Source organism: Oratosquilla oratoria, chromosome 9 (assembly GCF_046742065.1).
Source record: "Oratosquilla oratoria isolate Oo_2021 chromosome 9, ASM4674206v1, whole genome shotgun sequence".
Classification (NCBI taxonomy): domain Eukaryota; kingdom Metazoa; phylum Arthropoda; class Malacostraca; order Stomatopoda; family Squillidae; genus Oratosquilla; species Oratosquilla oratoria.
The window spans coordinates 46,616,158-46,638,266 of NC_134785.1; the positions used below are offsets into that span (position 1 = coordinate 46,616,158).

The following is a 22,109-nucleotide window of genomic DNA, read 5'->3' on the forward strand; positions in this document are numbered from 1 at the left end:
CAACCATGCTTCACTATGTCTATACAGGTACTCAAGGTCAGATTAATTGTAATACACGTCCATTTTGCATATGTATCCTTGTATAAGCTTATCAATATAGATATATAGGCATGCATAACTACATGCATGTGTACATATACAGTATATATACAATGTATTTTCTGCATCTTTCTTTTATTATCATTATTACCATTATTATCATTATTATTGTTATTACCATTAATATAATTTTTATCATTATTATCATTATCATCTTGGCTCCAGGAGAAGTCAAGATAAAAGGGAGGGAGCAGGGTGAATGGGAGAGAAGTATGAGGGGATGGAATGGGGAATAGATTCTATGCCTTTGTTTTTGGCTACCTCCCTTGTAAGGGGGAAAAAGCCATTGGCATATGTATGTATTATTATTATTATTATATTTCTATTGACTGAGATGAAGAGAAGGAATGCTGGGATAGGCTGGGAGGGGTGTAAGACGTGGTGGGGAATAGAGGAGGCAGGAGGGAAAAGGTGTTCCATGGAGGATATGGTGGTAAGAGAGAGTGGTTTGTGGTGGCGAGACTGTGCCAGGGTTGTGTTGTGTCACCATGGTTGTTCAATGTGTACATTAACCCTGAACAGGGAACGTCCAAATTTATGATTTTGCATGGAAGTTGTACCACTTCTGGCATGCCCACTTTACTTTATAACTTGGAGCACTTCTTCCCATAAACCTTTGGTTTTTATCGTTTCTAAAAGTGGGCGTGCCAGAAGTGGTATAACTTCCATGCAAAATCATAAATTTGGACATTCCCTGTTCAGGGTTAAAAACCCTAAAACAGGCTCTACTACTAATTACAATCTTTTGACTGTCCTTAACAGCTTTTCCCCTATATCTGTAATACCTCCCAAAATGTCTTCCTGTAGATCTTGTCCAGTAGTAGATCCAGGGAGGATTGAGGGGTCTTAAGCCCAACACAAATTTCTTTCATTACCTCATTGCAGATGTCAAGAAACCTGCATTGTGTACACCAGTACATAGCAGAAAGCAATAATACAGAGGCAGATTTCCCCCTCATCAGCATTTAATAGAACACTTCAGTGAGAATAAGATTACGTATTACTTTTGCCCAATACTTTGAAAAAACTAAATCAAGTGAGAACATGTACTTCAATTTATATTCATTATCATTGTATTCGTGCTACAGAGTATATCTGTTTAAAATTCAGGTTAGCTCTCCCCAAGCATCATCTATATTTACAAAATTCAAGTTAGCCCCCTCCCCAAATCTTGATCCTGGATCTGCCACTGACCTTGTCATAAGGTTTCTCTGAATCCATAAAAGCCCAAAAAGTATCCTTATCCTTACCATTTGCCCAAAACCTTCTCATATATCTGCCTTGTCACAAAAAAATTTACCCACTCTCCCTCTGCCTTTACTAAACCCACACTGTTCCTCTCCAGTTACTTCCTCTGTTCCACTCCAAATCTTCTCAATTAATACCCTCCCATATGCCTTCCCAACTACACTCAACACACTGATCCCTGTAATGAAAGTGTACTGTACAATACTTGTCCATTATAGATTTTTGCAAGGAGTGGCATAATGGACAACATACCCAAATCCGATAAAGTTTTCATGGTTACATTATATAGCAAAATTTAATTGTATTGACTTCCAATATTCAATATTACATCAGCTTATGCTTAGTAAACCATTTAGGTAATGCTTAGGCAGTAAGGCTCTTTCAACATTGGAATGTCCTGTCCAAGTGTGAGAGGTCAGTCATGAGTCTCAGGATGTGAATAAAATACAAAATACAAAATAAAAAGAGACACTGGCAACAGTCCTCAGACCTCACAGATTGTGTGTGTGTGAGAGGGGTGTTTCTGTTGTCTGTTTTGAATAAGTGTGGGGCAGTTACTATGTTACCATTTGAAGCTGGAAGGGGGAAAGGAACAGTAGCCAGTTGTCAGTTCTTTGTGTGTGAAAAAAGTGTGAGAAACAAAGTTGAAGTTGATGGAGTGATTTTAAGCCCAGTCTGGAGATGAAGTGCAAGTCCCCCACAGCTGTACATCTTGATGGAGATTAGGGGGTTCATGAATTTTGAAACTGGGCTGCTGTGATGTCCATCTTGAAAGACGATCACATGTACAGTAAGTAGCCATCATTGGTCCTACATATACTTATGACAAAGTACTGATACTCTACCTGTAGTTCCGACAGCTGGTCTTTGATCTGTTGGTTCGCTTCGTTGCTGGAAGCGAGCTGGTGGTCCTTCTCTTGTAACTCTGATTCGAGTTCGGATCTGTGTAGCTACAATAAAAATCTAATCTGTATATCGCATGTGAGTATATATGTTTGTATGTACATACATACGTATGTATACATGTAGGACTATGCATATATATGTGTATGTATGCATATATGTACACATGTGCGTATGTATGCATGTGTTTACGTATATTGTGATTTACCATGGTCTTGGATCACATGCTGGACCGACTATTACCCTCCCGGATTTGTATGTATTTGCATGCATGTGCATGGCCACTCAAATATACCTAAGCTTGATTGTAATCATTTGTAACGATTTCATCTGTGTGGTTTCATATACATGCATTTTGTTGCAGAAAACAGTTCTTGGAGTGCATGCCTGAACGAGATAACTCCAAGGAACACACACAAAATCTTCATCAATCACGCATGCACTAATGTGATGACTGGCTACACATACCTTCATATCTTCAGTGGCTTTCTCTTGATCCCTGAGCTCTGACCTCAGACGATGGTTTGTGGCTTCCATCTCTGTCAGTTGAGTCTGCAAGAGAAACATTTGGGAAATCAGTTGCTCTCAAGCTTCAAATCGGACAATGTGGTTCTACATACATATACCAAGGCTTTTTCCCCCTTACTAGGGAGGTAGCCAAAAAGGAAAAGGCATAAAATCACTCCCACCCGTTCCATCCCCGAAAACACTCCACACCCCTCCACCCTCCCTCCCATCTTAGCACCTCCTAGATGACGGGTCATCCCTGCACCCTGTCCACTGCCCTGGGTCATCATTGTGGTTCTATCTTGGATAAAAAAAAATCTTTTACTACTACTTCTACTACTAGTACTACTACTAATACCACTATAAGCTGATGACAGACACAGGCATCTCAACTTTTGTTTCCAGAGCGATCTATGGGAGGACTGGAAGACCACTGCTAACCGCTGTGGGGCTGCGACTTCTGATTAATGGAATTTGAGGCAATTTTTTTTCATTATCATTATTATTCAGCTTTATATATATATATATATATATGTATATATATGAGGCATCCAGAGGTAAAGGGGCGACATCGCCAATACCTGATTTTGAGTAAAACACGTTCAAAGTTGAACTATTGATACTGGACATTTCTCTTGATTTATCACATCCATGTTTATATGTATTTTACTCGTCTTGCCTAGCCATATACGAAAAAAACGAAAAAACAATAATGTTTTGTTGGAAAAGAAAATCATAACCCACCATAATTTGCATACCCCAGTATGCAAAACAGTTATCAAAATAGGAAAACCCAATTTTTTTTTTACATTTTTTAAAACTTCTTTGTTCACAATAAATACACTATGAACCATTTCAATGTAAACCTAAAAACAAAATTTTTATGAGTTTTTATAGATTGGCAATTTTAACATACCACACATTTACCGTATTTTTCCCTTGGTTCCCAGTACAAATGGTTCATAGATTATTGTCAGATAATTACTACAAACACTTATATCATCATTTGTGCAGAATAAGCGCCAGTGGAAGTGTTGGGGGGGGGGGGGATGTTAATCATAATCGATGATGTCATCCGGGTTGTCCTCTTGCTCCCCGGTGGTGGCGACGTCATCTTCCAACAAGGTCATCGTAGAAATCCTTAAATGATGGGTGAACATAGTGACTTAGATCCATCACATCTCTAAACTTCTCTTTAGTCAGCTTGATTGGCTTCTTATACAATTGCTGAAGAGGTACACCAGGTAGGAAGAACTTTTGAGCATCATACTCGCTCTGCTTCCCCTTTTGCAGCTTCACAAATGTGGGCTCAAGTCCCATAACCGTTCTTGGTTTTGAAGCCTGCCTACTCTAACAACAAACATCTTGGCATCTTTGAAGCCAGACCCTTGCACCCTGGCTTTAGTTACATGCACCTGTTGTGCACCAAAGTCAAAAAAGTTTCCTTGTGTCATCTTGACACAAGATATTGCTTGGCCAGTATGTGGAAATCATAGTCAATGGATTTCTCGATAATTTTCTAGGGCTAACTCCAAATTGTTGATTTGGCGATGTCAACCCTTTACCACCGGACGCCTCATATATGCAAGAGAAATCACATGAACTCATGATTCTAAATATGCAGAAATACCACAAAGGAAAAAATAAAATTATGACCAAGCACTTTTGTCTATTTAGACATCCTCAGGATGTCTAAATAGACAAAAGCGCTGTCATAATTCTATTATTTTCCTTGGTGGTTTTTTCAGCATACAAACACACACACACACACATGCAAAACTACTAAAGAAAGTAAGTACAGAAAAAGACTGAATCACTCCAGAGAGACCTGGATAAAGTATGAGAATGGAGCCAAAAGTGGGAAGCGAACTTCAACATAAAAAACTGTAGTATAATGGAGTTTGGAAAAAGTAAAAATAGAATATCGGGGCAATATAAAATTGGTACAAAGGAAGTGAAAAAAGTTACCTTGGAAAAGGGCCTAGGAGTAATTATTAACAATGACATGTCACCAGACAACCATATTAACAAAATAATTGGAGAAACCTTCAATTATTACTATTATTATTACATGTATTATTGATATGATTTAGCGTAATGAAAAACACTTGTTGCGCGGCCACGTGTATGGATTGTCCAAGAGGGGGAGGAGAGGTTCGATCAACTGAGACCACCTTTGTTTAGTTCGAAGGTCACTCCTCGGGTATTAGTCAGACTAAAGGTGGCGGCAGACTAGGCTAGCATGCTATTTGATTTGGCTACTTCGTTTGAGTAGAAACGACTTGGTTACAATACGCTAGACTTCCGTATGAACATTTCAACAATGTGTCTAACATTCGTATAGGTTTAACTTCGTATTCTATAAAATGTCATATATAACATATGTTTTTTTATAAACAACTTCTTAACTTTTCAATACGTAGAAGTTCATTCAGCTTCTCACTATGACGCAAGAGTGATTGGCCATTTGGAAATTTGAAGAAAAAAAATATCGTAACCTAAGTCGTTTCTACTCAAACGAAGTAGCGAAAGCCTGTAGCATGGTAGCGAGAAATGCTTAGTGTGCCACCACATAAATGTATGAAGTAAGGTACGTCAATGTCGTTTCACTTTCCAAGCGAGATGCCACACGTGCGAGATACGCTCAAGTTTACTCATCTAAACCATCAATTTTGCCCATTATGTTCGGGGAGCTAGTGGAAATGACAGTCACAACCTGAGCGCCACTGTATATTCAAAACCCCTCAAATAAAAAAAAATAATTTTTTTTTTTTTTTATAACAAGTTTATATAAAAATATTTGTCATTGGGTCTAGAGATCATGTCCAACGGAAAAACATAATTATTACTATTATTAAATATTTTCAGATAGCAACAGGATGAAAGTAGCCTATGATGAGATTATGGTCAACAATATAAAAGTTGCCTATCATGATAGCTATACTTCAAGGTCACTGGAAATTTACCGTCCGCTTCGGACTCTGCCACATCGACCGCCAGCTTTCAAACCTTTCGCATCAACATGAAGACGCACTTTCATCCGTACTCCTTTCCTGGATCATTTCAGTCAATTTTACTCAGTCATCGGGTGAAATGGGGATTAGACGAATCTACCCTTCAGCTTTGTCGCAGAACAATGGTCTTCATATGCACGTCTCCGTTGAAAGGGTGTTAAACAGCAGCCATATCGTAGTTTGTAAATGTCCTCTCCCAGGAGCTATCACATAGGGATATTTAACCTCCTTTATCCTACCTCCGACCTCCATTTGAATAATTAAAATATGACTTTGCTTACAGAATCTAGACTTTTCAAAGAACATTTCAACAGTATATCTAACATTTGTATAGTTATACAACCAGTTTATCATTCAGCTTTACAATATATGACGGAAAGATAATTTGATATTTAAATATTTGAAAAGTAAAATATTGTAACCCGAAGTCGTTTTAACTTCAACGAACTCTCAACTGTTGGCTGTGGTGAAACCCGTCTTCCACGTGTGATAATCCCTTTGGAAGATATTCTGCTAATGTCGCCTTGGGAATTAACGATAAATAATAGAACCTAAAACGAAAGATCTGAACGAGATAAACCAAAACAAAATAATGTTGAGCAGCTGCGAAAGCGAATATCAACGTGAGAAGGGGTAAACTGTCGTTAGGACAGTGGCACCCCTATGGACCAGAGCTTTTTACGATCAGAGACAAACCTCCACTCATAGAAGAAAACTGAACCACTGTTAAACATTCGCGATCCCTCGATTCTACTGTTCGTCTATAATCTCATGTGTCAATCTTGTCCCATGCTCTTGTGGCGGAGGGATAGGAATCCTGCCATAGTTTCCCATGCGCGTCATGAAAGGCGACTAAATGGTGCAAAGGGAAGGTATTTGTCCTTTTGTACTTACTGCCATGAAGAATTAAGGCATGATTTCACGAGGCAACAAGGCCATTCATCTAAAATAAATACAATATTCATACCTGTCAAGTCTTGTTTTTTGCCTAAATCTTACGTAATTTCTATGATTTTCGTCTTACGGCGTAAGTTAAAAATCTTACGCTTTCTCTCCGCATGCGATGTGTTTTTCAATGTATTTGTTTTGAACAATTTGAAATAAATTCCCCTTTTCAAGTGACACAGTATGAGCACCACATAATGAAAAACAGTACTGTTTACAAGAGCCTTTGTAAACAGTACTGTTTTCATTATGTGTTTATAATGTGCCATGCTTTTACATTGTGTTTTCATTCTGCATTTGTTTTGAAACATAAATATTGAATGACAAAAACATGGTTTTCTTATGGTTTAATTACCGTTTCACACACAAACTTATGGTCTCTAACACAAAATCTTACGGTAAGACACCACAGTAGCTTGACAGGTATGAGTATTCTGTACAAGTTCATATCGATTACTGCAACGTTATAAAAAAAATGCCATGAAAAACAACTTATGCTCAATATAATTTTATGCCATCGCTCAACAAAATAGATAGGTTATGTATTTTTTCAGTGTAAGGACCTATTGGGCTTACCAATTATTGGCAATAACGATATCGTAAATTCTTTCGGTATTGATAACTATGCTTTCTCCTTCAATATCATTCCAAACACCCTAAAGATCTATCTATGCTTCCTCCTTCAATATCATTCCAAACACCCTGAAGATCTTTCTATGTTCATTGGTGTCAACTTGAGGAAGTAGAAAACAGATATATTTATAGTACAAGGTCCTTAACAAGGGTTATATAAATGTGAGTATCGTTGCACTGGCAGACTTGGAGGCCACATCAACTCAACCCTATCCCCCAACCCTCCCTCCGACTGCGGGCCACCAAGGACGGGACAGTCTGCCCCACCTCACATATTCGACCAATCAACTGTTCCCGGTCGTCTACGTCACAAGGCGTAACGCCCATTACCATCATGCCACGCTACACGACGATGACGTGCTCTGCCACGTCATACGAAGAGTTGCCACATAGTAATTACTATGTAGGGTGCCGGTGTGGACCCCCTCATTCTACGATTTGTGTGTTATGTAAGAGGTGGGAAGCGGAGGTGGCTGGGGGCGGCAAGGAGGAAGATAACTCAGAGGATGCTCAAACTCACACCTCATACATACACATGCAGTGGTTTGAGTTCCCGGCTGCCACTACGGCGGTCCGGGTTCGAATCCCGCCCAGGGCTGAAATAATTTCAGTATCGCTGCGCTGCGAGTTGTTACTCCAACTTTCGTGGGCGGGGAGTTCGGAGTGTGTATACGTGTAAGGTCACAGCATTACCCATAGATAGGTCATATATGAGCTCTGAGCTCTCTTCCGGGAGCGAAATAGCTGTTGATCACGAGTCCAACACGTGATCCAAAGACCATGGTGAATCACTACCACGCGGGTGGGGAGTTTGGTTTGTATGGGCGTGTACGGTCACAGCATTACCGACAGATCGGTCACATAAGAGCTCGAATCTCTCTTCCTGGAAGGTAATAGCTATCGATCAAGAGCCCAACACGTGATCCAAAACTATGGTGATTAACTCTCACATAGTAGTAGATTGACGGCGCAGTGGTAGCATTCGCAACCGCTGCTACAGTGGACCGAGTTCGATTCCCGCCCAGGGCTGAAATAATGTCAGTATCGCTGCGCTGCGAGTTGTTACTCCAACTCTCGTGGGCGGGGAGTTGGGTGTGTGTGCGCGTGCAAGGTCAGCATTACCCATAGATCGGTCATATATGAGCTCTGAGCTCTCTTCTAGGGGTGTAAAAAGCTGGCGATCACGAGTCCAACACGTGATCCAAGACCATGGTGAATCACACACACACATATGTACAGGCTATGTATGTATAATGTGCGTATGAATTCTTTATACTTTTGATTCAGACTTTATGTACTGAATGCATTCTTAATCCGTACACAACTTTGGTGAAGATGCAGTTTCTTTGACCAGGGTTTCCCAATTTGTGAACTCTTGGGTTATTTCAGCCTTTACCATAGGCAGGTCATAGCAGTCATGGAGCACAAACATGGCGACAAAAAACACTGGTTTTAAGACTACGTTGTTTGCCAAAATAATATTTTCTCTCTTTGGGGGTTGGCAGGCGGTGTTCAGTGTTCTTGGAGTTGGCATCGTCAGTGAAGATCTTACGCCCGGAGTGGGTGGGTGGGGGAGGGGGAGGGGGAGTTCGTCGCTTCAGTTGCTCACCGACGCCTTCCCCTCCCCCCCTACGACGCAACCATCACCCTTTCTGTTATAAACAGGAGTGCCAGCCATGCGTTCTGTGGGCGAAGTTCCCGTCTCCACCCTGGGTTGCCTCTTGTCGAAACAACCCTGCAAGTGGGATCAACATTGGGAAAACGTGCGTATGTCCATATACCTAGAGTTGTCGTTAAGGGGGTAATTACACTGGGCTATTTTCCTCCGACCTCCGATTCAACGGTGGTACCATCCACCTCCAAAAATTTACCCACCGTAAAATCATTACGGCAAACTATTTAGTTTTCTTAACCAAAAACATATGATATGATGGAGGAAATCGATTTTCTTACAGCATATATTCCTCCCCGAAAGCTATGGGCTGCAAATCTGCTTCACCAGTCGGAGGAAAAATAGCCCAGTGTGATGACGCCTGCACGAATTATGCTTGAAACAGGTCTTGATTGAGTCTCACGAACCAATCGGTGGTTTGGTATAAACTTGTTTCAGCGTTACCTCAGGTTCTTTGGAAATAAATATGTATTAAACAAAAAAGTATGGGACGGGCTAAGTTTCCTGGCAAGATTTGCGGTGATTGCTATCAAGGAAATTTCAAACCTACAAACATTAAGGAGAAAGCCATTTCACTCGCCGGCACCATTACGTACCTGTGTTGAACCTGAAGCCATGGCACCCTTCAGTGGCACTATGATGGTTGTCATATGGTGCCAACAGTCTTTCGATTGTATTGAATGCTTTTATAACACTTTCTTCCCAGACTATCTCTATATGCCAAGAGCTTTTTCCCCCCTTATAAGGGAGGTAGGTGGTAGCCAAGTCATAGGCACGTAGTACACACTCTTTTGACCTCTTCCTCCTCCTCCTCCTCCCGAGACACCATTCACTAATATCGTCTGGTCATAATTAGGCCCAAACAGAACCCGGGTGAAGGGTTTATCACACTGGGCTATTTTTCCTCCCACATCCTACCTCCACCCTCCATTTGAATAACTAGAATATAACTTGACTTACAGAACCTAGACCTTTCTAAGAACATTTCGACAGTATGTCGTATAGGTTTACAATCTCTTAGTTCATCATTCAGCTTTGCTATTCATGACGGAAAGATAATTTGATATTTGGAGTTTTGAAAAATAAGATATTGTAACCAAAGTCGTTCTTACTCAAACGAACTCTCAACTGTCGGCGCTGGTGAACCCCGCGGAAGCCTAGTGCGATAACGAGACAGACACTGTCGCTATCCAAACTTGTTCGTTCAGGATCACCATGACCTGACCTGATTTATCCTGACATGATCTCTTTAAAGGAAATTGTTGGTGATTTGAACAATAGCGTCGTCTTCATGTACGCAAAGCCTGCTCAAGGCATCATCATACTGGAATATTTTTCCTCCGACTTTTGGAGTAGATTTACAGCCCGCAGTTTTCAGGAAGGAATCTGATACGTTGGAACAAAATTTTCCTCCGGCATATCAAATGACATTCTATGTATTTTTGTAGAGAAAACAAAAAATTTTCATAATCGTTTTGCGGCGGAAAATATGTTGGAGGTGGGCGGTATCTCCGATTAATCGGAAGTTGAATGAAAATAGCCCAGTGTGATAACCATTTCAGTACGTACAGGGTTGACCCCGATAGACAAGTCTTCAGTCCAACAACAGAGTACAGGTCGGTGCCAACCCTGACGTCACCTCCTCCTTCTCTTAGTGATGACGTCACACGAATGTATGGCACGCAGGTCGAGCGAAGAGTACTCTCTTTCTGCGTCTTCACGAGTTTTGTGGTGTATTCAGTAAACACACATGCATATATACATACATGCACACACACAGATACATACAGAGGCTGTAAAGTGTGGTGCAGACCGCAAGGGACGCCTGGTCCAGTAGCTGTCGATATATAATCAAGCTGTCATTGCATCTATTACTGACAGCCATGAAATCTTCACTGCCTTCACTATCAACTAGAGCATTCTATTCTCTTTTGCTACCCCTGTTTAAGGCGTTATCACACTGGACTATTTTTCCTCCGACTGTTGGAGCAGATTTGCAGCCCGCAGCTTTCGGGAAAGAGTATAATATGCTGGAGCTAAACAATCTTTCTGCAGCATATCAAACGACCTCCTATATAAATAGTTGAGAAAACAAAATAATTGGCCATAGTGATTTTACGGCGGAAAACGTTCTGGAGGTGGTCAGCATCACCGATGGATCGGAGGTGGAAGGAAAAATAGCCCAGTGTGATAACTCTTTTACCAGTCAGTCAGCATGATTGGAGATTAAACTCCACTCGAAGAGGAATGGTGACCATTCTCGAGTTCTACCCTCTTTCCTTTCTGTTACCCTCCTGAGACTTCCCTCCTTCACCGCCTCCACGAGGCGATATTATCCCTAAGGACGGAAGCTCTGGTTACTGGGAACACTAGGGAAAACTGCATCATTGTGTCCTGGGGCCACTTGACAGCTCCTGGAATGAAGGCAATGCCTTGGGGGCAGTACAGGGTTCTCTGAAGCCTTGTCTTTTCAAGAATACCACCACACTGATGGAAAATGATATGGCGGTTTCTTTCATTCAACTTTGTGTCGTTTTGGGGCAGTCTGGAGTTGCTTAGGGAACACATCCCTCTCCCAAGTACTATTTGGCAACTGTCGCGTCATGTGATTTGAATCATTCTGGACATATATAAACGTCTATCTATCTATATGCCAAGGGCTTTTTCCCCCTTGTAAGGGGGGTATCCAAGTCAAAAGACACGAACTCATTCCACTCCCATCCAGCACCCTTGTTTACCCCCTCTCCTCTTAGCTCCTCATGGATGACGAGTCATCCCTGTATCCCGTCCACTGCCCTGGGTCAGAAGCAATGCAGCAAGACACAGTGCATCCACAGCAAGGCCGCTTCACTTAATCAGCGACCCCCCCCCTCTCCGTCCTCTCATGCAGAAAAAGAGAAGACGGGGAGAAATCTATACATGCACGTGACATAGGTAAAACTCAACTATGCCTCAACTTAATCATCCATCATACCACACAGGTTTGCTAATTTACCCTGTTAGTAACAAAAATAAATCTCAAAAAATCCGAACAGGGTACTGGTTGTACAAGTCTTTTGATACAATTACTTTTGGAGTTATCAGGCACCCCCATGGACCAGAGCAACGTGGCAGTCTTTTATACTTTGAGTCGCTTCTCCACTCAAAGAAGAATGTCGATTATATTTTAATTCTACTAGTCCTACTTTCTACTCATCTCTTTAAACCTCTTCTTTATCACCTCTACCACTCCATCTCTTCTTGTGGTTCTGCCAATTCTATTGTTCCGCCATGGAGAAAAAGCAAATATCCACTTTTCTTTACATCACCCGTGTCCCGGGGTGAGACTTTTTTTTTTTCCCTAATATTGCTGGAGCCGCCTCACAATTTTATTCATTCCAACATACCAAAGAAACTTCACATGCAGAACTTCTCACCATACATATGGCGACGTGTCCCCAGACAGGCCATGGTGCTAACACCAAAATTACAAGACAAGACAAGACATTCATATCAGCTAGGCTACTCTTCTCTTCTCACCACTTTCAGCTGGTAACTTAATATACGACCACCAGGAAGACCACGGAAAAGGTGGTGTGACAACATCAATGAAGCGCATAGGAATAGAGGATCCTCTGCAACAAGTATTACAAGAGAGACAGTATGATGACCACACCGACTGAAGGAGGCTCACGCAGACTGACAGGTCTACATAACTACCAGGCGGATGGTGAGAAGGATGGTGGTGAGGTGATATATATATATATATATATATATATATATATATATATATATATATATATATATATATATATATATATATATATATATATATATATATATATATCGTTACAGAAGTCCTGGAATGATAGCTCCTTACCAGTCCTCACATATCATTTCCTAGACAATATTAGGATTTTTTTGTGGCTTTCTCTCCCCCCCCCCCGACTTCTCTTTCCGATCACAGAAAACCTCAAGGAAAAGTCGAAAGTGGGGGTGGGGGGCATAAAACGAGTACGATGAATCTAAAATGAATTGGTAAATAAATAAATAAAAAACAAATCAATAGATCGGGGGTGGGGGAGGTAAAAGGGTAAACTCATTCTTTACCTTTAGTGTTGATTTGCACTCCTCTTTCTGCGCAACAAGGTCTCTCTGGAGGCTGGACGTCTGTGCGAGGGCCTCGAGTCTCTCGGTGGCGGCAACTGTGACCTCAGCTCTGGCAGCCGAGATGTCCTCTTCCCTGAGAAAAGAGGTCATGTGAGGTCATTCAAATACGGAGCAACGACATGTAATTCAATGTGCACTCCCTTCTGTAACGCCACATGTTTTGAGTCGCGCACGCACACACACACACACACACACACACACACACACACACACGTGTGGTGTACATGTATCCCACAAGCGTTCTAGCATTGATGCAAATTGTATGCATTTGGAGTTGGAGTGTATAGGACCTGACGCTGGTATTGACAGGCCAGAAAGGGTCACCGCAATTAAGTCGCGTCTGGTCATGGCGTCGGGTCAGTCCCGCGTATATATACTGCCTGTCTCGAGCGGGTAAGCCGGTCAGTCCGTCAGTTCTTCCCTGTACTCAACTTGTTACGTGTCACTAGGCCTTCGCGGTCGGCCCCCTACTTGGGGACCACGCCATGCTTGCCTCTGACACACGTAGTACCTTCACTAGAATAAAGTATACAAACGAAACTGCGCATCACTCTCTCCCAACGTCGTCTATCCCCAGTAACACACTCATATGTTAAACACATACCCTCCCCCATACACACGTACTCTACCTCCATACACATACACACACACATATACCCTCCCCTCCACATACACACACGACTCGACGGCACAGTGGTAGAGTTCACAACCACTGCTACAGCGGTCGAAGTTCGAATCCCGCCCAGGGCTGAAATAATTTCAGTATCGCTGCACTGCGAGTCATTACTCCAACTCTCGTGGGCGGGGAGTTGGGAGTGTTTGTGCGTGTAAGGTCACAGCATTACCCATAGATTGGTCATATATGAACTCCGAGCTCTCATCCGGGAGGGTAATAGCTGTCGATCACGAGTCTAACACGTGATCCAAGACCATGGTGAATCACACACATACACACACACACACACGCACACAAACCGTACCCTCTCCCTCCACACACACACACACACACACACACACACACACACACACACACACACACACACACACACACACACACACACACACACACTGTTCTCGTACGTTTTATCTCGTCTACTTACATCTTCTGGACGGCCTCCTCGTGAACCTTGCGCTCTTTGGTGATCTGTTCATTGAGCTGCGTGCAGGTGACGGCCAGGGCAGCGCTGACCCCGATCAGAGCGATCACCACAATCCAGGTCAATGTTTTGGTCATCACGCTGGAGCCGCCGCCGCCGCCACCGCCGCCGCTTCCGCCTGCGCTGCCATTCGCAGTAGCTGTGATGAAGAATGCATTTTATGAAAACCTATAATACACACACCCGCACACAAAAACACATAAATAAATTATTAAACATATGAATAAACAAATGAATAAATAAATTTGGAAATTTTCTAGTATTTTGGGAGTTGTTGACCATGTCCAATACTTTGCAATGATATTCCATTATTTTTTTCATTCTTGGCTCAGGCGAATACAGAGTGTAGATCTTTTCTGCATCAGTTGACAGTTCTTCTCAGTCTTCACGCTTCTCATGAACTTCGTATCATGTGTAAACATATTAACCTATCTTCTTGTACCTTCCACTGTATCACTTGTAAAAAGGAAACATAGGTGCTAGCACTGAACCTTATGGGACTCCACTGGTCACTACGCTCCAAACTGACATTTTATCCTTTACTCCTGACCTCGTGTAATGTACGCCAGTTTCTACATAAAAAGAACGCGGGTTATTTTGTGACAGGCCTTCTGTAGATCGAGGTATACATAGTCCACCCAGCCGTCCATCTCTTGCAGCACATCAATAACTCTTGAATAGAATTCTAATAGAATCGACACGTGACTTTCTTCATCTAAAGCTAAACTGACTCAAGACTTCAGTCTATTTGACCCACCTATCCTACGCAATCCTCTCGCATAATTTCACTATAGTGTCGGTAAGTAATATAGGCCTGTGAAATGGACGAGTGCCTCTTAAGTCTTTTTTTCCAATCCTCTAATTCATTGGTGTCGCCCACTTTCATCTTTATGGACGATTACTACATTAGCTTTTTTTCCAATCCTGTGGTATCATACCTCCAATCAAAAAGCTACTACTGATGAAGGAAAACCTAAAGGGAAAGGGCAAGAAGAAATGGCTAATCCACGTGGACAATTTTATGAATATGAATATATATATATATATATATATATATATATATATACACATATATAATATATATATATACACATATGTCACCACTGGTTATATAAAATCCTTAATCTTCTCGACCTCCCTAGGCATCCAGACACCTGGTCAATGCCCTCCACCACCACCACCACCTCTCTCTTTCTCTCTCTCTATTTATCTATCTATCTATCTATCTCTCGCCAGGCCTGTCCATATTCTCAACCATTGTCATAATACCGCAAAGAAACGTTTCTATAATGTAGATTGTAAAGGACTTCCGTCTCTTGCAGAAAAATGTGGACTTGGCAACGAAAGGATTGTCGTAAGTTGAATGGAAAAAATAGGTGTTTCGGAGGCATTTTCTTAGTCCACGAGGAAATGGACTGAGGATAAACCGTCCCTTTTAAAAACGAGACCCTCCTCTCAGAACAGAAACTGTGCCAGAGGATGGACCGCCCTAAATCTGCTGCCAATTCCACTATAATCGCCGCCGCCACCGCAGTCGGATTGCGACCTTGTACCCGGGGTACTTCCGGTTGTCTGTTAGGAGGCGTAGGAGGAGGGTAACTGAGAGAGCAACTCAGGCCTCGCCGGGAGTCGTTGCACTAACGCGGTCGGTGCACCCTGCACTCTCACCACTGACGGTTCTGTCAACCGTTCTGTAACGACTATCTGTCTGTCTATCTCAATCTCTTTTAGTAAGACAACTAACGAGAGTACGAACAGTGACGGTTCTGTCAACCGTTACGTAGCGACTGTCTGTCTATTTTTCTCTCTTTTGTTAAAAGAACTAACGAGAGTACGAATAGCGACAGCTCTGTCAACCGTTATATAACGACTGTCTATTTCGCTTTCTCTCTCTCTCTCTCTCTCCCTCCCCCCCCCCCCCCCCCTCTCTCTCTCTCTCACACACACACTCTCTCTCTCTCTCTCTCTCTCACACACACACACACACACACACACACACACACACACACACACACACACACACACACACACACACACACACACACAGGTTTATCACACATTATATGTACTGACCTGTCCTTTATCAGGACTAACCATTATGTAACTATCTTTCTCTTTCTCTCTTACATACACACACAGACACACATGTGTTTATCTACATATATCTAAAGACAATTAACGAGAGTACGAATAGTGAACACTGTAGGTTACTTCAGTGTAAGGTCTAATGCTAAAGAGATATAGGACCCTTCATAAGTTTTCCTCACTGTAGGATCAGTCATAATTCTTCTTTTTTAAAAATCCTTTGAGGACCTAGAACGCTAGCTGGCCGAACGGGTTAGCGGAGGTCGTAGTAATGGCGGTTCTAACTCTGCCACCGGCGATTGAACCAAGTGCATGGTTCATTAAAATCCACGCTACAAATTTCACTGTGAGGGGTACAGTCCTAGACTCCTGATAAGAGGAGATTCGCGACGTAAAACCGAATCAAACATCTATCTTTCAGGACTTGACTTGACTAGTATGATTTGTCTGCTGTCCAGCAACTCTATTCAATTGTGGGAAAACCCAAGGACTGTAAAAAAAAACAAAAACAAGAAATGTTGGAAAGAAACTGGTCTAAGGATCAAAAAAGGCCAGACGCGAAACAGAACAAGAGAGACTGGCGGAAGAAATAAGAAGATGGGGATGAATTACAAGGTGTCCAGGAAAATAAAAATGTAGTACAAGGTTTGTGGTGGGTACTGACAGGACCAAATAAAACACAAAAGAAGTGAAAATGATTAGCCATTGGAGACAATGTGCTCCAAGATCACAAATGTATTAGAGATGATTATAACGGACTAGAGCAAGGGCGGGCAACATTTTTAGGTGTTGTGCCAGGAATCAGCCAGATCTTTAATACAAAATTTTCTCGTGTGTCAAACAGGTAAAATCATAGTCTTACATACAAATATGGGCACTTTCCCTTGACCACCTAGTAGGAGGGCCGCAATATGTCTCCCAGAACAACGGTTACCAATGGTCATACAAAAGAAGCTAGATTTTTTTCCTTAAGGTGAGCTCCGAGTTTCGCGTGCCGGGAACAAGCCGTAAGTGTGCCAAGTTCTGCACGCGTGCCAAGGGTTGCCCACCCCCTGGACTAGAAGGAAACGACGCGGAACCTTGCGGGGCAAAACCGGCAAGTGTTGGAAGCCAAACACCTGCGAGTATACACACAGTTCACATGTGCTCTGCCAACCTGACAACATATTGACATCCTCCCATAGAGAACCAAACATTAAATGATGCTGACGATGATATGGTTTAATGTTACAAACTCCCGACTATCGGAAGGCTAAGACGGTGCACCTCACAGAGGGCTTTGTAGCGTGGAATTTAATGAACCCTAATGCCCTTAGTTCAACTTCGCTGGAGGCAGGGTTCGAACCGCCATCACCTCGACCTTCGCCGCAGGTAACGACGCCCTAACCCGCTCAGCCAGCGATCTTCCATTGTGAGCCGAACATAAATACACGGGTTTTGCACGAAAAGACCTCATGACCTCTCTAAAGGTGGCGACACACTAGGCTAGCATGCTGCTTGCTTTTGCTACTTCGTTTTGAATAGAAACGACTTGGGTGACAGTATTCTAGACTTCCGCAAGAACATCTCAACAATGTGTCTGACATTCGTATCGGAGTAAATTCTCTTGGTTCGTCATTCAGCTTCTCACTCTATGACGCAAGAGTAATTTGATATATGGAAATAAAAACAATCGTAACCGAAGTAGTTTCTACTCAAACGAAGTAGCAAAAGCAAGTAGCATGCTAGCGAGAAATGCCTAGCGCACAGTCACCTTTAGCTAAGCGAGGGTATGGCTCTAGGGATCATTGTGACCTTCTCTGTGCCCGTCCCCCTCCCCCTTCCCCCCAGTGAACCAGGAAGAGACCTTGTCGGCGGTCCTCCTCAACCGAGGTTCCCGGCGTGTTTTTCTACCCACACTTGCAAAGACCACGCCTTATGTTTTGTGTGTGTGTGTGTGTGTATTCACCATGGTCTTTGGATCACGTGTTGGACTCGTGATCGACAGCTATTTCCCGCCCGGAAGAGAGCTCAGAGCTCGTGTGTGTGTGTGCGCGCGCGCACGTACATGTAGAATGCATGCACGGATTCTTTTTCACGTCTCTGAACATCACTGTAAAATTATATGAACAATGAAAGGTGGTAGTTTGCATGTTATCAGCATCTAGTGTTCAAGGTTGTTCATACTTAATGTCAACTTATCTATATACCAAGGGTTTCTTGGTTTCCTGTAGGTTTATACAAGATAAGAAATATACTTGGCTGCTTATTCAACGATCTGAGTTCCAGTTCCTGCCCCGGACTAAAATAAGCATCACCACACTGAAAGCCGACACTCCAACTTTGGTAGCAAGGAGTTTGTTTGTTTGTGTGTGTGTGTATTCACTTGGTCTTTGGATCACGTGTTGGACTCATGATCGACAGCTATTTCCCTCCTGGAAGAGAGCTCAGAGCTCGTAGGTCCGATCTATGGGTAATGCTATGACCTTGCACACACACACACACACCCAACTCCCCGCCCACGAGAGTTGGAGTAACACCCCTCAGCGCTGCGATACTGATATTATTTCAGCCCCGGGCGAGAGTCGAACCCGGACCTCCGTAGTGGCAGGCCAGAGCTCTAACCACAGCGCCATGTGTGTGTGTGTGTGCACAACATTTCCCATAGATCGGACCTTAGGGAGGGTAAGAGCTTTCGATAACGAGAATTAAACGTAATCCAGGATCGTGGTGAATCTACTCGTGGGGTGTGTGTGTGTCTGCCTTCACATTGGTCAAATGTGACCTTAAGGGTTTTTTTTTTCAGAGGAAACATCATGCGACAACGAGAAAAATCTCCCGTTTGAGCTTCAAGTTTAGAATCGATTTAATTACCTCTATCAGGAGGCTAGAGCGGTGCATTTATAGAAGACTTTGTAGCGTGGAGTTGAATAAGCCATGCTCTTGGTCCAACTCGCTGGCTGTAAGTAGCAACGCTCTAACCTGCTCGGCCAGCGAGTATCAAATAAGTCTAAGAATCGGAGAAAAGTGCGGGACTCGAACCCGTTACTAGGGGAATACGAGATCCGTACATCTCCGGTCACATCTCCAACGCGCTCTTATCAAACAGATATCAATTTTTCCAAGTTCTAAAATACTGGTGTTGCTTTATCGCGCGACGTTAGACTTAAAAATGGAAAAAAATTATTTATCTGTACATGATTAAGACTTGTTTTGATAGAGGCATATAAAGAAACACGTTGAAATTTCACTAGGGAAAGAAATTTATGAAAAATATTAGGCATCACTATTTTAACGGAATAGTGAAGTTGGAATGGACGACTGAGCTGTGACAGCAGAGATCGTCGATTCAGAATCTTCTTGGCCTTGCGTTCGGGCCTGGTCGCTTAGAATTACCCACATTCGTAAAGGGGTATCACACTGGGCTATTTTTCCTCCAACTTCCATTTGAATAACTAGAATAGGACTTGGCTTACAAAAATCTAGACTTCTCTAAGAACATTTTAGTGGTATGTCCAACATTCGAATAGGTTTACAAATTCTTGGTTCATCATTTAGCTTTGCTATACTCGTATATGACGGAAATATGATTTTATATTAGATTTTAAAAATTAAATATTGTAACCGAAGTCGTTGGTGAAGCCCTTGGAAGCCCAGTGTGATAACCCCTCAGCTAACTTCTCATCTGTACCCAAACCTCCTCGGTAATTCCACGATACCCCATAAGTGATACCGAGTCCAACGTACAAAACAATATACCGAGGCTTCTGTTCAAATAAGAACATAAGAATGAAGGAGACTGCAAGAGACCATAAAGCCTACAGTAGCCAGTTCCATGTTCATTACCACACCACAGGCCTCACCTCATCGACGAGCTTGTGTTAATCATAGCTGCACCTGTGCTTATTGCCGTCCACACATGTCCAATGTCTCTTCGTTCATATTACTTCGAGTTCAAGTCCAGTTCTCAGTCCTGGTTTTGAGCTTAAAATAAAGATACGTTTTGCTCGGTCTATTATCATTCAATGATGATCGTTCATGGTTCAATGATGATCGTCAAAAGATTGTCTAGAGCAGTGGTTCTCAAACTTTACCATGCCAAGGACCCCCCCAGATATTTAAGTCCCATCCGAGGACCCCCAGCCAATCAAAATTTATTATTACCATACCAAGATACCCATTACATGATTATAATGCAGTAAATTTACTATTTGCATATTCCTACACAAAGAAAGTATAAAAATAAGCATTTAAAATATTTTCAAAATTTTGTCGATTTTCGGTTTAAAAACATTTCCATCTTCAGTTCACACTTTCTGTAAGCATAGAATAAAGCTTGAATGAATATAAATATTAATTAGAAAAAAACAAATTAAATATTATGACATAAAAATGTAATAGAGAAGTGCTGGCTGATTGCACAACAAAATATCGATATCACTGACACTATAATGACAGAATCGGTTTTGTATATTTTTATAATTATATAGTTTTTTCTGGATTTTATTTTTTTTATTTATTTATTTATTTTTTTTCATTGTGTCGCGGACCCCCTAGGACCTTCTCAGGGACCCCCAGGGGTCCGGGGACCCCAGTTTGAGAACCACTGGTCTAGAGCACTAAGTCTTTCTTTTCGAATGAGGTCGTTTTGCTTCGAGCTGCAAAAGTACGAGGCTGATAATCATTTCAACCGAACCTAAACCAACGCGTTTACCCAAATAGGATAATGCCAGGCATGATGCGCGTCACCCGCCATGTAGTCTATCATTCGCACCGAGCAAAACTACCGTTAGGAATACTCTCACGTTGTTCGATAGCTTATTCCTCTTCTATAAAGGTATCCTAACCATACTTCATCGATAATTTCAAGATAGCTCATAAGCAACATCGAATCAAACGTACAAAACAATATACGTTTCTGCTCACTCCACAAGCCTCACATATGTATGGCAAAGCTTGTATTAATCATAGCTGTGCTTGCTCTCCACACGTTCAATGCCTATTCATTCACATTGCTACAAGTTCAAGTATTGTTCTCGGCCCTGGTTTTAGCATAAACTTAGGGCCTTACATTTTTGGGGAGGGGCGACGCTTAACAATTTGAGGTTGCTTTTTGTGTGTTCTGCCGTTTCTTAAAATTATCCGTGTAACAATTTTATGCACAGTTTTATATTGGTTTCACATGTAACTAGCCAAAATGACACCTTGTGCCTATTACATGTGTCTTAAGCATACATTTTCAAAGAGGTCCTAAAATTTTGATAATTTTGGACCTCAAATTATCTAAAATGAAGATATATACTATGGTTCTCTTTGAGGAAAAGTTGTTTGTTGCAAAGTATATTGTATTAATGTAACAACGAGTAATACATTTGTATAGTGGTCAGGTTCGGGTGTACCTACTGCTTTGCAAAATACACAAACAAGTCGAAAACATATTCAGGCATCTATTACAAGTGAACGTTTCATCTTCCGTTATCGTTTTTTTTTCTACAACTATCTTATTTTGCCACTCTGTTTCTTTATATATGACGCAAAGATAATTTTACATTTAGATACTCGAAAAAGCAGATGATTGTAACCGAAGTCGTTTCTACTCAAACGAACTCTTAATGTCCTTTAAGTTTCCATACCATTTTGTTGACATGCTCAAGAACGGTCTCTTGTTGTCTCTAAATTGTGGCGGATTTGTTCAGTAGGACAAGTCATTGCTTGTGA

General features: G+C 41.9%; 1 protein-coding gene across 4 annotated transcripts in view; it reads right to left on the reverse strand.

Annotated features, from left to right (window-relative positions):
• Nucleotides 1-22,109, reverse strand: part of LOC143028366 (uncharacterized) — a 65,143-nt gene that overhangs the window by 37,566 nt on the left and 5,468 nt on the right. For 3 of the 4 annotated variants that reach the window (XM_076190331.1, XM_076190333.1, XM_076190332.1), the window contains exons 2-5: nucleotides 14,271-14,466; nucleotides 13,111-13,243; nucleotides 2,719-2,802; nucleotides 2,193-2,297 (exon numbers count right to left, since the gene is read on the reverse strand). In XM_076190331.1, coding sequence (XP_076046446.1) covers nucleotides 2,193-2,297; nucleotides 2,719-2,802; nucleotides 13,111-13,243; nucleotides 14,271-14,466 — 518 coding nt within the window. The remainder of the gene's footprint in view (nucleotides 1-2,192; nucleotides 2,298-2,718; nucleotides 2,803-13,110; nucleotides 13,244-14,270; nucleotides 14,467-22,109) is intronic. The other variant, XM_076190334.1, reaches the window with a different exon arrangement.